At 32.9% G+C, this 20,917-nt stretch overlaps 1 protein-coding gene across 3 annotated transcripts in view; it reads left to right on the top strand.

Annotated features, from left to right (window-relative positions):
- The window catches only part of LOC117167101 (mitochondrial import inner membrane translocase subunit TIM44), a 197,789-nt gene that overhangs the window by 83,753 nt on the left and 93,119 nt on the right, over positions 1 to 20,917 (top strand). Inside the window, exon 7 of one of the 3 annotated variants that reach the window (XM_033351746.1) lies at positions 8,524 to 8,579. The exons of the other annotated variants lie outside the window; for them this stretch is intronic. Within the exon in view, the coding sequence (XP_033207637.1) occupies positions 8,524 to 8,534 (11 nt within the window). The 3' untranslated portion in view covers positions 8,535 to 8,579. The remainder of the gene's footprint in view (positions 1 to 8,523; positions 8,580 to 20,917) is intronic. 3 annotated transcript variants of the gene reach the window in all.

Below are 20,917 nucleotides of genomic sequence, written 5' to 3'. Positions count from 1 at the left end.
CAACGTCTGCGAAACCATGCTGAACTACTCCGTAAATGGGGCTATGTAAGCGGAACGCCTACTCTACCACAGCTAGAACAAGCCGGCAACAAAGAAAGAGAGTCGACACTAAGACCAACCGCGAGCAGGCATCCAATAGATGAAGAGCGATGCTTTACGACCCGGAGAAACATCAACACCAAGCTTTCTCTCAAGCCTAAAGATCTGGCTGAAATGGATGACCAGCTTCGTGGACATTTTTCCGGCGAATCCGACCTCTGGGCTAAACCACCTATCTCACGGTTGTGAGACGTGGTTGTGGCTGAAATTTTACCGCGATTTCGCTGGAAGCGGGTGCAGGATATAAATTTACGCCAACTTTTTTTACAGTGTATACCGCCTGGATCAAAAAGTTTTAGGATTTTATTTTTCAAGTCAAAAATACAAGTTTATTCATCATAATCGATATTGTCCCCTTCAAAGTACTCCCCATCGACTGCAACGCACTTATGCCTCATCTCGGGTGCTGTAACGCGTTCCGCGGAGCTGTTTCTTGAGTCGACCGAATAGGAAAAAATCGCAGGGAGGCAAATCAGGTGAATTCAATATTTGTTGGATGGTATTCGTTTCGTTTTTAGCCAAATGCTCACGGATAACGATGGCGATTCCTAAAACTTTTTGATCGAGGTGGTATATATATGTGGTATGTATATATATATTTTTCTTCATTCACTGTACACTTCAGTGACGATATGATGAGATAAAACACTGATATAATTTAATAGTCCAATTCAAAACTTATTTCCACATGTGAGCACGAGGTCGCAAGCACGGCAAACATCAACACAATGGCGCTGGGCGATTTATGTTCACTGACCCGTGACCGACGGCTGCGCAATCATCAACCGATGACTGGGCGCACTTTTTAAATGTACAGTGTATTCAGTTTTAATCTAATTTTTAGGAAGAAAAAGGAAAAGATTTCGTCTATTTTGGTTAATTAGTTTCATAGCATTTTGTCTCAAAATTCTACAATATTTCTATTTTTTTATTTTATTGAATGGGCTGGATAATTTTATTTAAATGGTGCGTGGTTCCGGGCGTGGACGATTATATACTGATTCTATCGACTTTGGATTTTCCAAATCATCTTAAAGTGTTTTATGTTCCTTTTTTTGTTATTGTCAGTATCGTGTTATTTGCCAGTATCATTAATTTATTATCGTTATAATTATTTAGATTATCATTAATCAAATTCTCGCCATAAAATTTATCATTACAATAATTTTTATTGTCATACTCAATATCATAGTCTTCATCTGAATAATTATCTTGTTTAAAATGTTCTTCATTATCATTTTCTTCATCGCATTGTTTTCTTCTCATATCCTTTTCCTTCTTCTTTATCTTCTTCTTCTGATGCACTGGATTCTTGTAATTCTTCTTTGTTTCATTTCCTTATTTTCTTTGATTTAACGCATTCTTTTAAATAATCAAAATATTCTGGCTTGAAATGATCTTTTTCATTTTTCTAGCTTCCTCTCTTCATTTTCATGAGCAACAATTATTTTATGGGAGTCGAGCATAGCCTTACGTAATCCACCTCGCTTTTTATTTTCCAAATTTGCATTTTTAATTTCTTTTGATTCTTTTTGTTTATTTCTGGAATTATTTATTTCGATTCTTTATTTTAGTTATTATTTTATTTTTATTCTTCTTGTTTATTTGAACTATTTATTTTATTTATTTCTTCATTGGTATCTAACTCATTGGTATTTAATTCATTTTAAATCTTTGTAATTATTGAACTCATTTCCTTTAATATTATTACATTTGGATTACACAGGCCGACAAATTTTAAAGCCAGAGACCAGACCTAACATTTTCGAAGGATTTTGATACGCTGAATCCGAATCCGAACTCAAAATTGCCCCTGTACGTCAGGTTTTCACGATATCCGAACCTAAAAGTGCAAAAAAACGCGTTTTTTAGCTGTTTTTGAGGTTATGTAACTGTACAAGAAAAATGTCTACCACAAAGCTAATATGGAATTTGAAAGTACTAATCTTCCCCTTTCAAACCTCTTTAGATGTATTAGGATATCTTTACTTTTCACTAAAATATTGTAATTTGACATTTTTTATTCTAGCGTTTTAATCCATTAACGCTGAGGTCTTCAGATTTATACAAGGCATTCTCTATTGCTGACGGTACGATATATTTTCTTCAAAATATTATCTCAGGGGTTTTCGAGGGTGCTGTTTCTATTGCCGGTTTCAGTTTCTGTTATAACCCCTAGAAGATCCAATATGGTGGCCACAATTTAGGACTTTAAAAAAGAAGAAAGGATCCCGCACAAAATACCAACAATAAAATCGTGCAGTCGTTTGGAAGCAAACTTCGCACATTGATAAAACAAAAGAAGACGGACTACGCGGAATGCTACTGCGCACTCTGTGTGCATTCTAATGTTCACATTCGCTGTATGTGCGCGCCGTTCTACGGCGCAGACAGTCTTATATCCCTAGCTGACTCCCTGAGCTGGCGACGCTTTTATGACGTGTTATGCGTAGATGATGAAATTCGTTTTTTGCTACAAATCTTTCCGTGTTAGAGATCACGTTTGAGTGGCGGGCTAACGGTTGGATGCGTGGGTCATAAAATTCTTTTTGTATTTGACATCTGTATAGCGGTTACATTTCGTGTCGATCGTGATTTTTGTATATAGTGAGTTTTAGAATTTCCACGTTACTGTTCATTATAAGAAAAAAATGAGTTCAAGAACTTCTTGCACTAAGAAAGTTAATACGTTTTGTCACGTTTGTGGAAAATATGAAACGGAGAAATACCGTCGATGAATTAATTATTCGCTAAAAACGTCATACTGCAACGGTTATTGGACTTCAATGAAAAACTTGGATAAACCGTGGGTACCAACCTCAATTTGTCATGCTTGTAAATTAAATTTGTCAAATTGGGAAGATGAAAGTACCAAGATGCAGACTGTTATTCAACCACCTGTTTGGCGTAAGCCCAACGATCATGATACTGATTGTTAATTTTGCTTATACAAAACAGGTGGTTTTTCTAAAAAGTATTTGGAGAAGATCGTTTACCCTGATGTAAAAAGTGTTACACCAGCCAAGATTGGTATTAGAAATCACTCTGAAAACAAAAGTGACCGATCAATTCACGATTCAATGGCTACTGACGATCCTAATGTAACTGAAGATTCTTTTTGGGAAGAATCAGATGATGAAAGTCCTAAATTTTTTGACCAAGACGGATAAGACGATTTTATATGTGACCTTGATCTTCCGAAAGATAAAGCTGAGCTTTGCGCTTCAAGCCTCAAAGGGATGAAATTATTGTTACCTGACACTAGAGTAACTGTTTACAGAAATAGAGAAGAAAAGTTTATCAAGTACTTTTCAATGGACAGTGGGATTGCGTATTGTAATGATATCGAAGGACTCATTAATTTATATAAAATAAACTTACATACGCCAGAGGATTGGTGTCTTTTCATAGATTCGTCTACAAAAAGTCTGAAAGTAGTACTATTACATAATGGAAATAAGTGCGCTGCAATTCCAGTAGGTCACTCAACTACACTGAAAGAATCTTATGATACTTTCCAATTACTCCTGATAAAAATAAAATACAATGTCCATAATTGGCTTATTTGTGGTGACTTGAAAATGATAAATCTTATAATAGGTTTACAATCAGGAAACATTAAATACCCTTGTTTTCTTTGCCTTTGGGACAGTCGTGCAAGGGATGAACATTGGATAATGGAGAAATGGACAGACAGATTAGAGTGGACAGTTGGTCAGTATAATGTTGTTTATGAAAGTCTTGTCGACAGAAAGACAGTATTATTGCCACCACTCCATATAAAACTAGGGTTAGTCAAGCAATTTGTGAAAGCCCTAAACACCGAAGGAGAATGTTTCAATTATATCAGATCTACATTTCCGCATTTAAGTGATGCCAAACTTAAGGAAGGTATTTTTTTGGGCCTGATATAATAAAACTGATCAAAGATGATGACTTTATCAAAACCATGACATCTGTTAAAAAGGATGCATGGGTGAGTTTCAAAGATGTTGTACAGAAATTTTTAGGAAACAATCGAGATATAAAGTTTAGAACTATTGTATCTAGTATGTTAAAGAATTTTAAAAGATTAGGTTATTTGATGAGTATGAAATTACATTTTCTCAAATCTCATTTGGATTATTTCCCAGAAAATGTTAGAGCATTCAGTGAAGAAATGGGCGAATGCTTTCATCAAGACTTTCACCAAAAAGAGCAACATTATGAAGGTCGATGCAATGTAAGAATGATGGCCGACTATTGCCAGTCTTTGCAAAGAAATGATAATGACCCTACTAGTCATAAACGAAAGTCTCTTCAACGATCGTTTGACATGAAGCGCGATCGTTTCATAAGAAAACAAGCAATTAGTTTCACCTTCATTGGACATACAATCGTAAGTCTTGCCCTAACTGGCTGGGAAATCGTAAGTCTTGCCTTGACTGACTGGGCGTTTCAAAGTCTTGTCTTGACTGGCTGGGCGATACAGCGGCTTGTCTTTATTGGCTGGGCAATTTAAAGTCTTTCCTTGGTTGGCTGGGCAATCTAAAGTCTTTCCTGGATTGGCTGGGCAATCTAAAGTCTTGCCTTAATTGGCTGGAAAATATTAAGTACTTCCTTGCGTAGCTGGACAATCTCAAGTCTTGCCTTAACTGAATGGGCAATCGTAAGTCTTTCCTTGATTGGTTGGGCAATCTAAAATCTTGCCTCAATTGACTGGAAAATATTAAGTACTTCTTTGCTTAGCTGGACAATCCCAAGTCTTGCCTTGACTGACTGGGCGTTTCAAAGTCTTGTCTTGACTGGCTGGGCGATACAACGGCTTGTCTTTATTGGCTGGGCAATTTAAAGTCTTTCCTTGGTTGGCTGGGCAATCTAAAGTCTTGCCTTAATTGGCTGGAAAATATTAAGTACTTTCTTGCTTAGCTGGACAATCCCAAGTCCAGCCTTAAGTGGCTGGAAAATATTGAGTCTTGCCTTAGTAAGCTGGAAAATCCTAAGTAAATTTACAATATTAAATGAATCATAATAGTAAAATTTGTTTTTTTTTTAAAGCCCTAACTGTTTTCTATATTCGCTCTTCTAGGAGTTATAACAAAAACTGAGCCAATCGAAAAGGAACCCCCGAAAACCCCTCAGATAACATTTTCAAGATACAATGGCATACCATCTCGGCGTTAATGGGTTAATACGCTAAATTGAAAAATTTCATTTCAAGATTAGCCCACTTGTAGTGTGGAATTCAATTATTTCACGAAATGTAAACGACTAAATTCGCTACTCCCTGGGTTAGGTGGGTTAGCCTGCTTATGATTTAGTAGGGGTGATTTCTGGGCTTAGGTGAATTAGCAGGTAGTTGGGTTAACCCACTTGTGGCATGGAACTTCATTATTCCAAGAAAAATATGCGACTAAAGTTATTGTTCTCAGAGTCAGGTGGGTTAGCATACTTGTGGCTTATTAGGGGTGGTTCCTACCCCTAGGAAACGGCTTCCGTATAAATAAAAAGACACGGGTTCCATATTTTTTATCGTTTTATCAATGTGCAACATGTGGTTCCAAACGACTGTACGCTTTTTTATTGGTATTTTGTGCAGGATCCGTTGTTCTTTTTTAAAGCCCTAAATTATGGCCGCCATATTGGATCTTCTATGGGTTATAACAAAAAACTGACACCGGCAATAGAAAGGGCACCCTCGAAAACCCCTGAGATAATATTTTGAAGAAAAAATATCGTACCGTCAGCAATAGAGAATGCATTGTATAAATCTGTACACCACAGCGTTAATGGGTTAAAACGCTAAAATAAAAATTTTCAAATTACAATATTTTGGTGAAAAATAAATATATCCTAATACATCGAAGTAGATTTGAAAGGGGAAGATTAGTACTTTCAAATTCCATATTAGCTTTGTAGTAAACATTTTTCTTGTACAGTTACATAACCTCAAAAACAGCTGAAAACGCATTTTTTGCACTTTTAGGTTAGGATATCTTGAAAACCTGACGTACAGGAGCAATTTTGAGTTCAAATTCGGATTCAGCGCATCAAAATCCTTCGGGAATGTTGGGTCCGCTTTCTGGCTTTTGACTTTTCTCAAATTTTATCGGCCTGTGTTATTGCCTTGATTTTTTCTCACTTTTCTTAAAACTTCGATTTTTTTATTGTCCTATGATAGGATTAATTTTATTTTCGCAATTATTCTTTTTGAAATTTGAACTTTTTATTTTGCTTGGAGTTGATTCAACGTTAGAAATATTTATTTTAGTTTCAGTAATTTATTTTTTTAATTCTTCTTGATTTAATATTTCTTCGTGATTTCGTATTTCTTTATTTGATAATTGTTCTGGATTTTTCATTTGTTGATCTAATACCTCTTCAGGATTTCGTATTTCCTTATTTAATAATTCATCAAGAATGCGTATTACTTGATTTAAGGATTCTCCTTGATTTTGTATTTTTTTATTTTATAATTCTTTATAATTTCTTTTTTCTTGGTTAAATGTTTCTTCAGGATCTCGTCTTTCTCGAATGATAATTCTTTAGGTTTTTTTTTTAATTTCTCCAAGACTTCGTATTTCTCGATGCAGTAATTCTGTAGTATTTCTTATTTCTTAATTTCGAATTTCTTCATTTAATATTTTTTTAAGATTTCGTATTTCTTGGTTCAATCATTCTTCAGGAGTTCGTATTTCTTGATTTAATAATTCTTTAGAATTTCTTATTTCTCGATTTGAAATTTCTTCAGTATTTCTTATTTCATGATTTAAAATTTCTGCCGGACTTTATATTTTTTGATTTGATAATTCTTTAGTATTGCTTAATCCTTAAATTAATAATTCTTGATTTACTAATTCTGCATGATCTTGTATTTCTTGACTTAATAATTTTTCAGGATTTCGTATTTTTTGATTCAATAATCTCAAGTATTTCTTAAGTTTAGAATTCTTTTTACTTAATTAATTTTTCTGGATTTCATAATTCTTCAGGATTTTGTATTTCTTAATTTAATAATTCCTTGGGATTTCGTATTTCTTTATTTAAAATTTCTTTGGGACTTCGTGTTTATTCGTTAAGTAATTCTTCAGGATTTCTTTAATATATATTATTTGCAATTAGTACACATATTAATACAACACGATTCACATTAATTTTTCCAGCTTTATAGATTACATTAAAATCGTACTCTGCTAATTTTAATGTCCACCTTGTTACGTGAGAACAAGGGTCTTTGCCATTTTTGAACCACGCTAATGGCTTGCGATAGGTTACTAAGGGGAATTTTCTTCGACATAAATAGGGTAACAAAAAGTTGCACAAATATATCGAATTTGCGTTCGCTGTCGCTTAAAGATCGTGATGCATATGCTATATGCGACTGCATAACCGGAAGCGTCGCTTGATAACACGAAGGGTTTAGTGAAATCAGGTCTTTGTAAGAAAGGTTTTTCGTACAATTTACTTTTTAGTGTATCAAATCAATCTCCTTCTTTATCAATGACATGTCCGAAATAAACTACTTCTAAACGTAAAAACTCGCATTTATCTGGCTATAGTTTTAAATTTTCTTCTCTTAATGTGTTTGCTAATTTTGTAAATTTGTCTTCGTGCTCTACTAAGGTATTTGCATATAGGACTATGTCATTCAAATATGCAAATAATTCGATTCTCTGAAGGCCGGTTAAAACGAGATCCATTAAACGTTGGAAGGTTGCAGAGTCATTCTGGAAACCGAAAAACATGCGGTCGACCTCATAGTGTCTGCAGGGCGTTCGAAAGGCAGTTTTATGCGAGTCTTATGGACTTATTTATATTTGATGAAAACCACTGGCGAGGTCGAAAACCGATAAATATTGTGCTTCTCCCAACTGATCTAAAATATCCGTGATATAACCACCTATATTTTGTTAATTTGATTTGCGATCATCTAAAACTACTCGCCATTTTCTATTTCCGGGGAATCCGGTTTTCCAAGTGCGAGAAAAGCAGGTGAATTGTGCGGGGATTGAGATGACTTTAGTATTTTATTTTTTATTAGTTTATTGACCTGTCTAGTTATTTCTTTTCCTTCAAATTGGGAAAGTCCGCATTGTCTCGTAGATATGGGCTGACTATCTACTGTGGGGATATTGTTTTTTAGTACTTTAGTTGCTTCATCGGAGATTTGGAAAAGGTCTTTATTGTTAATGATAGGTTTTTTTTTAACAACATGAGTATATTCTTCTTGATTTACATTTTTTAAACGTAATAATTTTTTATATTTTCGAATTTATTTTTTTCGGTAATAATCAAAATTTAAGGAAAATCATCTTCTTTATTACATCGAGTATAAAAATAGTGAAATGTATGTTCAAATGGTTGTGATTATAAATTTTGAGTTTGTCTTTTATTTGAAGTTTGCGTATAATAATCCAACATTTTGATTTCGTCAAAATCTGCTAGTTCAACTGTAGATCCTGGAATTTCGACTGGACAACGCCAAGTATTGCAATTTTGAGGTAAGCTTTTCCATTATTATTTGTTACTATTGACTCTCCTAAAAATATTCGACTATTTAGTAAAAGTTCAGAAATAAAAGCGGTTTTTTTCATTATTTTTAACTTGGACATGAAAACCAAAAAAAAATGTTCTTGCTGGGATGGTGATTACTTCTTGAGTATCAAACTGATAATATTTTTCATTTATTTTTAAATTTTCTCTGTTCGTAGTCTTTTTTAACGTCATTGTTTAGAAAAAATTCGGTTCCTATAACGCCATCGCTATTCACTGGAACTTCATTGGGGATTATATTAAAAATATTTGGAAATTTCACAAATATTTATTGTTAATGCATAAAAAGTGTGTACTGGGTGTTCGTATTTCTCGTTAATTTTCGAAAATTATGGTAATTTATTTTTATAAATGATTTGACTGATTTTATTATAAAATTAAATTGGGACTGGCTTCTGTGTCGACCATTAATCTCGCAGGATTTTTTAAAACCGTTTGATAATTATGTTATACGAGGGATGGTATTAGCAATGCCTAATGATTATTTTTTTTTCTTTATATTTTCGAAATTAGAATTGGATGTATTTGATTCTTGATTTAGGCAATAATACCATATTATTTTATCATTTTGTGTGAAATTAGGTTTAGACTGGTAATTATTTAGGTGGTTAGGGTCGTTTCTAGTGTAATTTATATTCCATTGTGGGTAGTGTGACTGTCCTCTCTAAGGGGTCTTTCTTCTTTGCATTTCTTTTGAGTTCCCCGTGACTCGTATCGAGGGTTATTATTTGACTAATTTTTTTGTGGTTGAGTTGGTTATTAGTTTGATTTTTAGAATAATTAAGACAATTCATTCTTTGATTCTGAGAATAATTGGGCAAAAATTGTCTTTGATTTTGAGAGTGAGTAGGAAAAAATTGTCTCTGATTTTGGAAATTATTTGGACAAAATTGTCTGATTTTAAAAATTATGTCCACAAAATTGAGGGCCTCCATGCAACAATCGCTTAGGCGCGGCGACACCTTCTCCGTTTCTCTTCTCGCCAGGCAAAGTGCTGGAAAAGTATTGCCCCGCAGAAAATGTCAGAAAGTTAAAGGTGAAAAAAATGAGCCTATAGAAAATTAAAAAAGCCACAAATTATTTTTGAAAATTTTTTTGATTCGACTTGTCATTAACGAAGTGCGTTTAAATTTGATGTACTAGCATGAAATACGTTAGCGATGCTCAAAACACTTCACTTGTGACAAAAAAGGCAATTTGTTAATTAATATTTGAATTTTAATGAATACGCACCGCGCACCGTGTTTTTCGAGCATCTCCGAAAAAAAGTATCGAGGAAATTTTTGACTTCGACATTTAGGGAATTTAGACGTACAAGGGTTGCTACTTATATTTCTGGCCTAGGTAGCAGTAAGTGTTGCCAGGCGCCATCTGAAGTTTCCAATCAAAAGTTTGACATTTTTAATAATAAAAAATGGAATTAAGTCGTGAACATTTTCGTGCTATTATTTTTCATAACTTTCGACGTGGATTTTCGAGACAAGAGTGCATCGATGAACTTAATTCTTTCTACAGCGATAAAGCACCATCTTATAGCACTATAAAAAACTGGTACAGTACAAGTCCGTTAACTTGCCGTCTGATAAGTGTACACTCCCCTCAAAACGTCATCACACGTACGGTCCGCACACTAATTGTGGTTCTCCCACTATGTGTGCTATTTTTCTCATGATTTGTGCACATAATTTACGCGTGCGCGCACCTAATATCGTGCTACTAGAGGGGGCATCCGATAAGTCCGCAATTCCTGGAATTTTCCGCCCCTACAGCCCCGAAGTTAGAAAGTTATCGGATATGTACTGTATCACAAATTTAATCGTAGCCGTTGTTCGCTGCAGGACGAATTCTGTGATGGTCGTCCAAAATCGGTTGTTTGGCTACAAAACATCGATGCCTTGCAGAACCTGATAAAGCAAGGTCGACATGTGACATATCGTAAGATAGAGGCATCTTTGGGGTTTATTATTACTGGCATGAATAAGATATTACATGAACATTTGACCAATTTTGATTATAATTCTTTGTTTTTTTATTATTAGGCCAGAAATATAAATAGCAATCCTCGTATGTTAAATTACTCAATAAAATTTGTCTAAATTTTTCGTTTTAACTTCGGAATAATCCCCGTAAAAAATCAAATCGAAAATGTCGATTTGAGATGAAGAAAATAAAGGCAGAAAAAGGATTCGTAAAGAAGATAGTTGACGAAGAAATGCGAATAAAAAAGTAAGAAACAAGATACGATGGTTATGTTTTTATTAGTCCAATTTTCCAGTATTTTATTTACGGGAGTTTGTTACCCTTGATTTATGAATAATAAAGAAAATCTGGAAAAAAATACAGAAAGAGACCAAAAAATTACGAAAACTGTATATACTGTTACATAATCTTGCAATAATCCCTGGTGGTATCAAAAAAATCTTATAAAACAAAATGATAACACAACCTTGGTGAACCGTAGTTTACTGACAAAATGTACAATAAACCTTGATGCACTATTTAGTAATAGTTTTCAGTAAGTTAGAGTAAGAAAAAAATGGTTTATAATGTCTTAAACAAATTATTTAACAAAAGCCATTATTTGTGATACGCATATATTAGTTGTTTGACATTTACAGTTTTTGTATATAATTTTAGAGAAATGTATGCCTAATTGTGATTATTTTAAAATATCTGCTGATTGCAAATTATTTAAACATTTTTTATAAACAAATACCATTTTTCGTATGTGACAATGAATGGGCAATGGTAATTACATAAACAATATTTATGAATAAATTCACATTTTTAACCTTCCACGATTAGGGCCATTTTTTTGCAAAAGCCACTAAAAATGTATCTACTGACTCCTAGCTGTAATTTTATTCAAGTTGGTGAAATTATTAATTTTTTAAACAATTTTTAGAAATAAATGCACATTTCCAGTGACTTTTTGCTATGATACCTTGCTAAGGGATAAGAAAAGTTAATTATATTTAAAAAAAATGATAAACAAATGTACATTTTTGTCACTTTTGCTGGAAAGGGCTTATTTTTCGTGGTGTAAGCTATTAATGTCTTATCAATGACACCTTGTTGCCTTGTTTGTCCAATTACCAAGAGCTGTTCGTTATTTGGAATGGAAGCTTCTAATGTGTCCCCTAAGGATTTTCATTTTTCTTGCACCTTCTTCCCTATTCCTTTACACACACCACACACACACACACTTAATTGGTGGTGAGAGGGGGACCTATAGTCTAAGGTGGGCTCCGGACCACCGAGATCAACAGCTTTAAGTACTTAGATAAACCTTTTTCTCTAGAAGTACCGGTCCCATGACTCTCCGGAGATGAACAACTCCCTTGCTAGGCATGTGTTTTCACCGCATGGGCTGCCGAGACTCTTCCAGAGTGCGAGGCGGCAATCGAACCCGAAAGCCGACGGAGTGGGTCCAAAGCCTACGCTTTAGCCCCCAGGCCCACCATCTACTAGAACTAGTATCTACAGTTTTCGTAGTTTTTCCGTAACTTTCCGTATTTTTTCGTAATTATGTGTAGAATTTTATAGCAGTATATAGTTTTTTGTATTATTCATATTTTATTTTGTCATTTTCTGTAATTTTTTCAAGTCTTATGGGTTTTAATAACTTCCTTTGTAAAACGAAAATTTTAATATAAAGACAACATAAACAAGTTAGATTTCCTAGATTTCCTTTATTATTTATAAATCAAGGATAGCAAAACCCCGTAAACAAAATACTGAAAAACTGGACAAATAAAAACATAATCCTCGTATCTTGTTTCTTGCTTTTTTATTAGCATTTCTTCGTTACCTCTCTTCTTCACAAATCCTCTGTCTGACTTTATTTTCTTCGTGTCAATTGGACAATTTCGAATTCATTTTTTACGGGAATTATTCCGAAATTAAAACGACAAGCTTAGACAAATTTTATTGTGCAATTTAAAATACTTCTTACTTCCCTAGATGTCGAAAAAGACTGAATTAATATGATTAAAAACAAAAGACGAACGGTTTCTTCTTTGAATTCTAATGAAAAGCTTTCTCGCGGGAAGTTTTTCAAAGTCGAAAATTTCCTCGATATTTTTTTCGGGAAAGCTCGAAAAACATGGTGCGCGGCGCGTATTGATTATCATTACAATATTAATTAACAAATTCCCTTTTATCACAAGTCAAGTGTTTTGAGTATCGCTAACGCATTTCATGCTAGTACATCAAATTTAAACACATTTCGTTAATAAACAACGAAGTTTCGATAAGTTGAACACAAAAAAAGTATTAAATTCGATCCAATTCGTAAGCCACTTTTTATTTCGTAAATGACAAGTCGAATCAAAAGAAATTTTGAACATAATTTGTGCCCTTTTTAATATTCTATAGGTTCTTATTTGTTTCTCCTCAACTTTCTGACCTTTTCTTCGGGACAATAACTTCCCGGCACTTTGCCTCACGAAAAGAAAAACGGAGAATATGTCGCCGCGCGTAACTGGTTGTTGCATAGAGGCCCTCAATTAGTATGATGTGGCGGCAATTGGTCGTTACATTTCTAATGCGGTGTTAAATTTTTCTGAAAATGATATTGATAAAATTCTTTTATTTTACTGTCTTCTACTGTCGAAATATTTTTAGTCGCTGCTTAATACGCATCACTAATTTTAACAAATATTTCTTTTACTCTAGTCGCATAGGAATGTACTTTTTAGTTTTCTCATTGATAAATGTTACCTAATTCTCCCTGAAGTTTATAAATTGTTTTTAACGTTGCATATACTGCTTTTAGTTTATTTATTAGTTCATCAAACGTATTAAATGTGTAAACATATACTGCCATATTTCAAACCCCTAGTAGCATTGACCTTGCTTCTTCCCTTGTCTCGACAAAGTGACTAAAAGGGACATTGTTTGTTCCGTCGAATAATGGAATGACCTCCAGTGCATCCCTGAGTAAGACCTGTTGGTTAGTAAGTAGTCTACTCATGTTTGTTTTTGTGGGTCAAAGTCTAAGCCTGAGCCTGATTTTAAATTTGATTTTTAAGTATATTGAATTCTTACTTCCGGTATAAGATGTTCCTCTTTTGGTCGAATTTCTTTTAATTGTTGCTGTCGAAATACATTTCAGTTGTAAAAATAGGTTTTTTTCTTTAAAGCATCTTTTTGTGTATTTTCAATTATTGTTGCATTTGCTCTTTTTTGATCCTCGATATTTATGTTAAAGTTAGTGATAGTCACGTCATTTAATATATTGTTTTCTATAGTTTCGTTTTGAAATTGTTTTGAATGTGAGTAGAAAATGAACGTTTTATCTTCGAAACTTGATTTAATTATGGAATCTTTATTTGAATTTCAACCTTCTATTGTGATTTCTGACGAATCACTCGTCCCAAATGCGCTAATTATTGAATCGTTTTTAAATTCTCTGCCTTAATTTTGGGTTTAAGAAATGTGTAAATATCATCAGTTCTTAATTCATTGATTGAAACTTATCAGTTTTATAATTCAATTTTGAACTATTGAAACTGGGCGAGTAAGTGAGTTGGTGTTCACTTGATTACTTGAAGATTCATTGACTGGTCTAGGTGGTTATTGGTTTACAGGTGAGATTAATTGTCCTTCTGGTGATTGGCCGTAACGATTGTTGACAATGAGGATTGTTAAGGGATATTTGTAAATTTTCAGGTAGTCTCGGCTCTCCTGCTGGTACTCAGGGTTATTGATGGCTCACAATGGAATTGTCAAATGGGGCGATTCCTGACCATACACTTTAGAAATTTTACATGGAGTTTATTACTCTAAAATTCTAAGATATTTATCTTTAAAGATGTGTAAAATGAATCTAAATACAAAAGTTATTACAAAAAATCTTTGATAAAAATGAAAACGTTTGATTGGAAATTTAAATATTTTGTTGAAAAGTCGTCTTTTCAGGTTGTAAACTCAATTATCTTCATAAAAATTTAGTTCTTATTTAAAACTCATATTTTCATCTTAAGAAGTCACTGCTTTTTTAAAAATAAAAATGCAACTATTTTGTTTTTAATTTTTCATTTTAATTTTAAAGTTCATTTATTTTCGTAGAAAGTGGAACTATTTTGTTGAATTGAACATTTACATTTTTATTGAAAGTTTATATTTCCAAGTAGAAAATTAGGCTATTTTGTATAAACCCCGTCATTACTCTTAAAAGCATATTTAAAAAGATTTAAACAGATTTCCGTAATTTTCAAAAAATTATTCTGCAAGATTTTCAGGCCGTCGGGGGGTCTATTGTTTCGGTCAAATCGAGAGCTGGCTGTACAGTCTTCTTCAACAAGATGCAAGGTTCGCATTGCGAATCCTACACAGTACCCATCATCTCGATACACTAGGAAGAGAGAGAGAGACACTAGGAAAAGGAAGAAGACACAGTGCAGGACTACATATTAAGAGGCCCCATCATCTTTTTTGATTGAACATTGAATAGTTTGGTTGAAAATTCATCACTTGTGGAAACTGAAACAATTTCAAAGCATAAATTAATTTTGATTTGTTTGATTTTTTGATTTGTTGCACATTTCTTTTTTTCTTTTGATACTTTAATTATTTGTAAATCAAAATATGTATGTTTTTTTAACAATTCATTGCATGTATTCAAACAATACATTATTCCTTCCTCAATGGGGATAGAAATACATTGAAGGCTTATAAAATAATAAGATATTCATATTCAGAAGGCATTTTTTGGACCATTTGAACAGAATTTATCTCGGGGACCTATTAGAGCATACTTGTTTATAGCGGCGACTAGACTAACTAGATCGGTCTTTACACATTCTACGAATTTCGTAAATCCTAAGGACAAAAATATTCACATTCAAAATATTGAGTCGCTCTGGTCCAAAATCAAACGGGATCTGCGTAGGCGACTCGGGAAAATGTCATTTGAGAATACTGAACATTATGTGATTGAATATGTTTGGAGAAACACATACACCTCCAACGAAGAATTGTTTCTCAGTATTTTAGAAGCAATGAAGTATTACTATCCCCAATAAGCATTGCCTCATCAAGCAGCAGACAGTCAAGCACAATCAGCCCTTTTCAGGGCCAAAAATTTTTCTAAGGAAGGAATAATGTAAAAAATAATGTAAAAAAGAAATTTTTAACAAATCAAATTAATTTATAATTTGAAATTGTTTCTGTTTCCACAAGTGATGAATTTTCAACCAAACTATGCAAATGTTCAATCAAATAAGATGACGGGGCCTCTTAATATGTAGTCCTGCACTGTTTTTCCTTCCTTTTCCTTTTCCTAGTGTCTCTCTTTCTCTTTCTATTTTATCGCGATGGTGGGTACTGTGTACGGTTCGCAGTGCGAACCTTGCATCTTGTTGAAAAAGACTGTACCGCCAGCGCTCGACTCGGCTGAAACTATAGGTCCCCCAACGGAAGGGCCAAGGGGCTGGATGGGGACCCTGTGATAGCCTTTACCCGTTTTTTTATCTTACAAAATTAATTTTAAGAGATGAAAAAAAGTACAGTTTCGTTTAAAACTGAATGCTTTTGGTAAGAATTCATCTTTTTGGTTGAAAATGTAACTATTTGATTAAAATAACAACTGCTTTACTGGAAGCTTATCTTCTGATTGAAGATTCGTTGAAAATTAAACTATTTGTTTAAAAGTTCAACTACTTTGTTGATTAATAAAAAAACAGTAAGATTTCACCCTACCTCATCGTTCAACATTCTTATTGAATGACATGGGGTGGGGGTGAAAATGATACGGATCCTAAAAAGAGGAATTATGAGTTAAAAAAATTAATTATCCAAAAACAAAACGAAAGAATACGTTCCGTCCATTCAAATAGTTTGAGATTAAGTTGAATGTCTAAGTTAGTCACAAATTTTACAAAAAATGTATTAATAAATATTTTTAAGACAAATTTATCATAGTTAAGTATTAATTATAAAATATTTCAGGAAGTTTTACTGATTGAATCTTAGGATGCAGTATTATTATTTATTCTCAAACTATTTTGATTTAGAAACCGATTTTTTCAACGTGTAAATGCCAAACATTTTTTATTTGCTTTTTCGACTATCCAGTAACATTTTTATTTTTATATTTCACTAATTATTATCGAATATATATTAATTTTAGTAAGATTTACATTAAGTTAATTTAAATTTAATTGAAAACGTTAAAATAGTGAATAATATATAAGATAGTAAGTGTAGCCAATTTTTAAATTAGTATTGTGTAAATTTTATACATTTCAAATTCTGTGTGTTTAAAACCCAATTTCTTCAGAATCTTTAGTATATAAAATTTTTTTATTTCAAAGAATTAATTGTTATATCATTTTAAATTTCTAGAAAATGTTTTTAGACGAATTAGTACAAATTGGTACATAAACAATTGCAGTCAAATCTCACTTTTAAAACTTAAAAAATGTTAAAATTTGCGAAGTTTTCAATTTGATTTTTAAAATTCTTCAAAACAGAATAAATTTCAATTGCAAACCTTCCAACTTAGATTAATATTATAGACAATCGATGAATGTGCGGGCAGTCACCATTTCCTCCACAGATACCTTTCCCCTCACTGGATATGGAATTACTCCAGGCCCTCAATGCAACTTCCCCTGTGAAGATAATCCCCTTGTCTTTTAACTTATATCAATTCCAGTTTCAAAAATATGAATGCATATATGCAAAATTAGGTTAAGTTTAATATATTGTAGTATGGACATAATATATGAACTTTTTATGGATAACTGTGAGATGAATTTACTGCCATACACATGTCGATTCTGCTGTTTCAACTCATGCAACACTCATTTCTTATAATGTTTTAAGTCGTCAACACATTATACTGTATTCTATTTATTATATATCGCCGGTGCTTATGAAAAAAAAAAACCTGTAAAATAAGGCTATAAAGAAAAACCTTTTTCAAAGACGCCGTGAAAAAAAATTGTTTATTAGGTCGCTTTGAAAAAAAAACATTGTTTGAAAACACCGTAAAGAAGAACACATTTCAGTAAAATGCTACGAAAAAAAAAATATTTCGGTAAATGCTGAGAAAAAACCTTGTTCCTATAAGCGCCGTGAAAAAAAAACCTTACTTATCAAAAAACCCTGAAATAAACCTTATTTTTGGAAAACGCCGTAAAAAAGACTGTATTCGTCAAAACTTTTAATTAAACTGGTTTATTAACAAAACAAAAAAAAACTATAATAATCATTTTGCCGTAAGAAAAGTATTAGTGGTGGACTATGCAAAAACCTGTAAATGAATATCAAGTTAAAATTGTGTATTTTACGCTGCCACACAGTGTTCAAAAATGTGTTGAGATCTTTGATTACAAATCCGATGTCAAAAATTCCGAAAACAAAATGGCGGATCCTATATGCCGGTAGATTATGCCTAATAAACTTTCGATTCTTTTCAAACTTGGTATAATGGGCTTTTCAAGGTTGCTTATTACGAATCCGATATCAAAAATTTCAAAAACAAAATGGCGGATCCAATATGGCGTGCGAGAATGCTAAATAAACGTTCGATTCTTTTCAAAATTGTTATAACGGGGTTTTGAAGGTCGCTGATTGCGACTCTGACTTCAGAAATTATAAATATTCAAATTCAAGATGGTGCATTCAAGATGCCGGTTCTAAAATATTGGAAAAACAGATATAAGAGCTTGAAAATCTATACTCGGGAGTTTTTGGAGACGCTGCTTAAGAATTTGAAGTTACTAAATTAAAATTAAAATGAGTTGATAAAATATGAGATCTATTTTGAAGAATTACGAGAATCTAATCGTAGGTCAGCGATCGTAATCAGCGACCCCAAAATCCCCTGAGTAAAAAGTTTTAAGCCCATATATCTCTTTATTCAAAATGTTGAAATCACCATCTTGAATCCGCCCTCTTGAATTAAAAATTTCAAAATTCTGACTTTAGAGTAATCAACGATCCCAAAAACTCCCATTTAGATATTTTCAAGTTCATATAACTCTTTTTTTCAACATTTTGGAATCGTCATCTTAAATACGCCATCTTGAATTAAAAATTTCGAACTTCTGACTTCAGATTCGTAATCAGCGACTCCAAAAATGCCGAAGTACCGATTTTCAAACTCATTTATCTCTTTTTTCTAAATTTTAACATCGCCATCTTGCACCCGCCATCTTGAATTGAAATTTTTGAAATTCTGACTTTTTATTCGTAATCAGCGGCCCCAAAAACCCCCGAGTAAGAATTTTCAAGTAAATTCACTGGACAGAAAAATACGTGCAACAAAGGGTTAATGTAGAAAATACAAGGATTTAATGTTAAATTATACAACATATTTTATTATTAATAAAATAGTAAACCATTATAATTATAACAATAGGAAAAAGTAATTATTTACTTGAAGAAACGATGTGAAAATATTTGCTTCTCGAGTGTTTTCATAAGTATTTTTTGACGATGCCTTCTTAATAAGTTACCTATCACGGTATTTTCATGAATAAGGTTTTTTTTCACGCCGTTTTCACAAAAAGTATATTTTTTCATGGTGTTTTCACGAGTAAACTTTTTCCTCAAGGCGTTTCTTAAAAAGGGTTTCTTTTCGCAGTGTTTACTAAAATTTGCTTTTTATTACGGCCATTCAATGATGTGTTTTTTTCACAGTATTTATACATGACGTGTTTTTTTCACAGCATTTGCCAATATATATTTTTGTTTACAGTGTTCACTGGCAAATATTTTTGTTCATCACATTTTATAGGGTTGAGTTTTTTTATGGCGTTATGATAAGAAGTGTTTTTCCACAGTGATATAATTTACGGGTTCATTCTCCTAAGCACCAGCGATATATTAGGGTGGGTCAATTTCTAGGGGGCCGAAAAAGTGGATGTTGCGTACCCCCTCACGGTGTTCTTTGGATCATTTTGAGAATTTTTGTCCAAAAAACCATACCTCTGAAATGAATTTCGAGCCTCCCAATTTTTCAAGGCAGATTTTGTTCTAAAAAGTGACTCAGATGTTGAATGAAAAAGACAAAAACACATTTTTTTCTAGGAAAATGTGTATCCGCGGGTTTTTGGGGTCGAGGAATCAATTTTTGGCATTTATTTTTATTTTTGAGTGCCGCCAGAAGTGCTTCCGTACATTTTTCTTAAATTTTATCACCTTTTTTGGGAAAATCGACGAACTTGCTGCGAAATTCGACGAATATTTCACTTTCTCATAATGGAATCACAAATTTTAAATAACTTAAAATGATCAGGGTTGAAAATTAGGTTCAAAATTAGTTAAATTTTTTCATTTAAACTTCATATGTTTTTATCTCTTAATTTTAATTTTATAAGAAAAAAATAAGGATAAAATATGCTTTGTTCATTTAGCTACTAAACAAAGAAAAAAAAACATTTTTAGTTTTAAATTGAATACAATCGGTATAGGTCGTATACGTGTACCCCCCTAATTTTTAACGCTGATCATTTTAGGCTATTTAAAATTTGTGATTGCATTGTGAGAAAGTCAAATATTAATCGATTTTTGCAACAATTTCGTCAATTTTTCCCAAAAATGCGATAAAATTCAAAGAATGTACTGAAGTGCCCTCTGGCGCCACTCACAAATAAAAATAAATGTCAAAAATGGATTCCTCGACTGAGCTGACTGTTGGAAGAGACTGGGATGGAGGTCAGAAGAAATAAGAGGATGCTAAGAGTTTTTTAATAATAAAGAAGTGTCAAATTAAAAAAGAAATACTAACAAATATTTATTATCTATTACTTTGAACTTTATGAACTCAATAAGTGTACCCTTTTTTTATTAATTGGACATAAAGTGGGCTGCCCAACTAAGGCCTAGCTTGTTTCCTCAATCTGGGCATTCGTTAGGCTGATTGTTACAACCCAGACAGTAGCCCAGTGGAGCTTTGTTTGGGCTGCCCAATTGGGGCGCAAATGTTAATTCAGCAATCTAGTTGGGACCCAGTCTGGCCCCAATCAACTTTTCCACATGGGCAGTACTTATAAGTGTAAGGAATCCTTCTATTTTCACGTTCTTGATAGAAAGTCACATTTCACTACAATTACGATTTGTTGCAAGCAGTGCCGAACTCTTTAAAAACTTTCCTCAGCTATTTTAGAAAGATGAGCCTTTAACCAACGTCGAAGATGTCAAGAAGCATTAAAAAAATCTCATTGAAAAGAAAATTCTAAGTTTCTTAACAAAGGTTAGGGAACATTATAAACGTTCTGGATAATAATCCTACACAATTTATCGCTAACGTGTATTCTTATTTAAGTATTTT

Source organism: Belonocnema kinseyi, chromosome 2, assembly GCF_010883055.1.
Source record: "Belonocnema kinseyi isolate 2016_QV_RU_SX_M_011 chromosome 2, B_treatae_v1, whole genome shotgun sequence".
Classification (NCBI taxonomy): domain Eukaryota; kingdom Metazoa; phylum Arthropoda; class Insecta; order Hymenoptera; family Cynipidae; genus Belonocnema; species Belonocnema kinseyi.
Note: the sequence above shows the minus strand (reverse complement) of the source record. Positions and strands in the feature narration are given on the sequence as shown.